This window comes from Periplaneta americana, chromosome 3 (assembly GCF_040183065.1).
Source record: "Periplaneta americana isolate PAMFEO1 chromosome 3, P.americana_PAMFEO1_priV1, whole genome shotgun sequence".
In the NCBI taxonomy this organism is placed as follows: domain Eukaryota; kingdom Metazoa; phylum Arthropoda; class Insecta; order Blattodea; family Blattidae; genus Periplaneta; species Periplaneta americana.
The window spans coordinates 60,450,539-60,456,538 of record NC_091119.1 but is presented as its reverse complement, the minus strand read 5'-3'; the positions used below and the strand labels follow the sequence as shown (position 1 = coordinate 60,456,538).

At 34.5% G+C, this 6,000-nt stretch overlaps 1 protein-coding gene across 1 annotated transcript in view; it reads left to right on the top strand.

Moving 5' to 3' along the window:
* The first annotated feature begins 800 nt into the window (after nt 1-800).
* Nucleotides 801-6,000, top strand: part of LOC138696072 (lysosomal acid lipase/cholesteryl ester hydrolase-like) — a 47,465-nt gene continuing 42,265 nt past the window's right edge. The window contains exon 1 of the mRNA XM_069820597.1: nt 801-952. Coding sequence (XP_069676698.1) covers nt 848-952 — 105 coding nt within the window. The 5' untranslated portion in view covers nt 801-847. The remainder of the gene's footprint in view (nt 953-6,000) is intronic.

The window sequence follows — 6,000 nt, the reverse complement described above, 5'->3', positions numbered from 1 at the left end:
AATGCGTGTTATTATTCGGTTGAGAAGCTTTTGTCATTTAGTCTTCTGTCAAAAAATCTGAAAGTTAGAATTTATAAAACAGTTATATTACCGGTTGTTCTGTATGGTTGTGAAACTTGGACTCTCACTTTGAGAGAGAAACAGAGATTAAGAGTGTTTGAGAATAAGGTTCTTAGGAAAATATTTGGGGCTAAGAGGGATGAAGGTACAGGAGAATGGAGAAAGTTACACAACACAGAGCTGCACGCATTGTATACTTCGCCTGACATAATTAGGACCATAAAATCAGACGCTTGAGATGGACAGGACATGTAGCACGTATGGGCGAATCCAGAAATGCATATAGAGTGTTAGTTGGGAGGCCGGAGGGCAAAATACCTTTGGGGAGGCCGAGACGTAGCTGGGAAGATAATATTAAAATTGATTTGAGGGAGGTAGGATATGATGGTAGAGACTGGATTAATCTTGCTCAGTATAAGGACCAATGGCGGGCTTATGTGAGGGCGGCAATGAACTTCCGGGTTCCTTAAAAGCCAGTAAGTAAGTAAGTATAGGACAAAAATCTGAAAATGTGTGAATAAGTCACATAGGAGTTATTGCAGGAACAACGACGATATGCATGTTGCTGATATGGAGTTCGATACAGAAACACACTCTTAGATCTGTTTTCAGAAATTGAAATGATGAACTTAGGATTTCGTCATTACAATAATTAGGGGAAAGAATTGACAATGACAGCATTATCTATAAGGAAACCACAGTGAGTCACTCCGAGGCCTTCTTATATAGAGATAGCCTTGGTCACTTACTAGTGTCAAAGCAATTCCCAGGCATTGTATGAAGAAAAATGCAGCTAGCAGGGTTTGTTTTGCTTATGTTTATTGGAAGGCCAGCAAGCGCTGGATTGGCTTCCCTTCTAGCAGGAGGCGAATCCGAAGCTTTCATGACCACGGTGAGTAAAATATATAAAAATTATATTTATCCATGACTGGTACCTAAGGTCATTTCACAGTCCTTAGCAACCAAAAGAATGCCTTTATTCACAGTAGTCAATTAAAAGTGTTTCTATTTTACCATACTACTCGTAAAATACGCTAATTTCATGTGACGTAATTATCTTAATAACACACATTAAAGTATTGCTATTCATTATGTTATTGCAACTATCGATTTCCAACTATATGCGATATTGATTAATATCGTACGTGCAACAACCTGAAAACCTTGGAAGCAGCAATCCAAAATGGCAGGCGTGAGTTTTGAAAGTAACATTGATTTGGAATCACTAACACCGCCGGAAATTGAGGCAAACAATCCACTGGAAGTTATTCCCCAGATAAATTTCACTAACTGCACAGTCAACAACATGAATCTAAAGTCAAATAAATTCTGTTCATGTTATTTTTAATATTCTAATAAATTGAGTTCATTTGCTGTGTTTTAATAGGCCTATAGAGCTCCTACAAAACACCTTTCCGGTTTCGAACACATGTAATTTAGGTTCTATGAATCTGAGGTGCATGAAAATAATACCAATGGAAAGAAAAACTCAAAAAGTTCAGTTCCTTACTTTAAATATGTTCAATGTGTCCCCCATTGGTAACACGGCACACATCAAGCCTATAGTCAAGTTCCACGTAGGTACGCGGATTTTCAGACTTCTAGATTCTGAGGTTATATCTGTTCACCTTACCAGAAAGATGAAAAGTGGCTTCGTCAGAAAACATCACGGAACGAAAAAATTCATCATCGTTTTCAATTGAAGTCTGCATATTTATGCAGAAATATCTTCGTAGCACTTTGTCCTCTGGTTTTAGGGCTTGCAGCAACTATAGTCGGTACGGATGAAATCGCAACTGCTTGAGAAGAAACTGCACCATTTTCCTGTAACTTCATCCCCCTTAGCCCCAAATATTTTCCTAAGAATGTTATTCTCGAACATTCTTAACCTTTGTTCCTTTCTCAAAGTGAGAGTCCAAGTTTTATAACCATACAGAATAATCGGTAATAAAACTGTTTTATTAATTCTAACTTTCAGATTTTTTGACAGCACACTAGATGACAAAAGCTTCTCAACTGAATAATAACAGGCATTTCCCATATTATTTTATTCTGCGTTTAATTTCCTCCGGAGTGTAATTTATATCTGTTACTGTTCCTCTAAAATATTTGAACTCTTCCACCTGTTCAAAGGGCAAATAGCACATTAATACCGACCAGAAATATTGACAATATGCTGACGGTTTAGGGTCGCTAAAATATTGATGCATACTGTCAGTATTATTAACTCATTATTACTGATCTGATCGGTATTACTGACCGTGTAAGATAGTGGTGTCACGAAATCACATGACAACATATGATTCTGTAATTCCTGGAATGCCGCGTGCTCCTCCGTAAAATATTGCATATATCTGTACGACTACACAGCTTTCAGGCAGAGGTGTAGAAAGTGTTACAGTAAGGGATTGTAGTTATAGGGGAAATCACAATCATATAAATGAGACAAGTACTGTTATAAATGCCTGAGATACGTCACGCACAATAATGATCAGCAGCAATAAAAACATTGTAATGAATTTATGTAACAACTTCTACAAAAACAAAGGAATAAAGCACTAACATTATTTGAAAATTGAAATATTTGTGAAATACAGGCCTAATTATGTTTTATGATTATTTACTTATAAATTAACTTCACTTCTTATAAGGGAAAACAGTATGTACAATACTTGAATTATATTGTGTCACGAAGCACTGGAAGAAAAAAACAAATACTGATACGTAAATACATATTATACAAACTGAAAGACAAAAATGTAGTTATTTTCTAAGCTTTTATTTCATTTCTGATTTGTTGCAACTGCAATGTGTACTCATAATGTTGAAACACATTTTTTTTAATTACAAGAATTCATTTTTCTCACTTGAAGGACATGCTACAGACATTTCACGTTTATTTTTAGATATAATATTCTCTATATCAGGTAATATTACGTTAGCAGTTGTCATTCATAAAACTGAACATAAATGATTGCCGACTTCAGGGAAACTGGGTTTAATAAATTCAATCACCTCCTCAGTTTTGGTCTCAGGAGCAAGACGATACACATGAAGTAGAACGTACTTAGGAACACCATGCAATTTGGAAACTGATGCATCATTATTAGCTTTTTTACCAATGACGTTAATTCTTTTTGTCTTTTTACGAACAACCTCGTACCACGTTTGTTGTTTCGAACCTACTCCACTTGACGATTCTTGGACTGGATTCTTTTCTTCTAGCTTCTTTACGGAATGTTCAGGAGGGAGCACATCAAGATTCACTTTAGTTTCAACCTTATTTTTAGTTCCACTTACATTTCCGATAAAAGGTTTTAATTGCTCACCAAATGAAACTTGCGACGTCATTAATCTAGGATCGTGTCTTTCCTCAGAATCATACTGTTCATAACCATTATTGTTTACATTAGAAGTAGCTTGATAATGAATGTTTAATAGATTCACTGTTATTAACACAACACTTCACAGAATTTTCATCAATCGAAATAACGTTATTAATTAATTTTGCACAACTGGTATGAAAAACGTTATCACAAACACTGCATTTAACTCCATTAACAACTTTAGACTTACATCGCTTACAGAGAGCAGACGGAGCACTTGTAGAACCAACTATGGAATGACTGTGGTTTGGAGCACGGAGCACAGGGGGAACACAACCGCTCAGAACAACGTCTAGCGACAGATAATGACACAAACATTAGTTACTGCATCTACAGATATTTTGTAACATGGTACAGTACTAAGGAGGTTTTGGAAAATATATTTTCATGCACTTCTGGTAATTAACTTATCTTGCTTTACTGTTTGGTTGATCTGTGACAGTTTCAATGCATTGTTGTGATTATTTGAAGCTTTCCTATAACAAATTTCTTGATTTTTGTGATGGCACTATTGAAAGAAAGAAGAATTGATATCTTTCTTCATTCTGATGAGTTAAGCTATAGAAATGTTGCAGCAGACTGGGCGAACAGTTCCCTGGACATTGGATTGGTCGGCGTGGACCAGTAGAATGGCCAGCCAGGACTCCAGATTTAACACTCCTAGATTTTTTCTTTTGAGATTACATAAAGAGCTTGGTATCTGAAAAGGAAATTGAGAATCTGGAGAGAATACTTTGTAGTATTTCCGGGGTGACTTTAGCACTGGCTTCAATGATACGGTTCTTTAAATGTTCCACATTCTCAATTTTTTCTTTATATACCAAACTCTTTATGTAATCCCAAAATAAAAAAGCAAGGGGTGTTAAAGCTGGAAACATGGCCGATCATTTTACTGGTCCACGAGGACTAATCCAATGTCCAGGGAACTGTTCGTCCAATCTGCTGCAACATTTCTATGGCTTAACCCACCAGAATGAATTGATGATATCAATTCTTCTCTCTTTCGATAATGCCATCACGAAAATCAAGAAATTTGTTATAGGAGAGCTTCAAATAATCACAACAATGTATTGAAATTGTCACAGGTTAACCAAACAGGAAAGCAGGAAAAGTTAATTACCATAATTGCATAAAATACATTTTCCAAATTCTCCTTAGCACTGTACCATGTTACAAAATATCTGTAGATGCAGTAACTAATGTTTGTGTCATTATAACAGTTATCTTTAAATAACTTGAAAAGGATTAGAGATATTTCAAAACGGATTGCACCATCGAATTTTTTCAGAAAATGTCACATGATTTAGAGAACCTACATGACCCACTTTCCATTTAAAATTTCAAAGTTGCATCCAAAATGGCGGCTTTTGAGATAGCTGAGGGCTAGAATCGAATGTGTCCCTTATAGAGCATTTGGTCGTACAAATACTGGTAACACCTATAATAATCGAAAATCAAGCATATGCAAGATATTTATATGGTTCCACACTTTTGATTCATCCTTTACATAAAATATACTGTAATGATATACATAACACACTACATTCTCTGAAATATAGGTTATAAAAAGTTTTAAACAAAAACGCACTTCCCGCGTGGTAGTAGCAACACAATCAGGTTTGGCCGCACAGTTTTCTTCCTATATATGCATTCACTACAACTGACATCAAGCGAGTGGTTGATATGCCTTAACATTTAGCAGAGCATGCGGATGAGGAAGATGCTGTCGTTTATCACCAATATTTGGCAGTTCTTCGTAAAACAGTAATTGGCCTTATTGGTCTGCATGGCCTTATTTGGTGCACTTACCTTATTTATCTAGTAAACTTTGTCAGTCTTGGCAGCCTTTTAAGGGGTAAGGTATAGCTTACAGCAGTAAAATTTTAGGAAATATTTAACATTTATTTCCTCCATTACTGTATCTTGTACAATAATGAAAATTGGTATGTGTAAAACTCTATCCTTCTGCTATACGAAAAAAATGTATTTTCACGATTAAAAAAATATATTTATATATTCCTTTTTTCAAAATTCATAATGGTGGCAGTTTACTGTGCAGTGATGAAGCGTTTCCCCCATAACTCATAAACTTGTTAACTTTTTCATGTTCTATCTCTTTTATTTTATTCCTGAAACTCATGTTTACAATACCATGCTCTTTCATCTACATTCCTCAATAAATAATATATATTTTTTATTTTGTGTTAGAAGAAAGTACTAATATTTGACCATTTTTGAAATTAATTTATTTTTATCAGACAATCTATCAAAGATAAAGAAGTGATCTTGCATCATATTGTAGATGTGACATGCATAAATACACACAAAATATTTCATCACAGAATGTTGGATAGTTTTTGAGTTATGTGGGAAACGCTTCATCATTACACAGTAAACTGAATTTTGAAAAACAAAAATGTAAACAATTTTCTTAAATCGTAAAAATATATATATATATATATATATATATATATATATATATATATATATATATATATATTTCATATAGCATAAGGACAGTGTTTTACACATACTAATTTTCATTATTGTACAA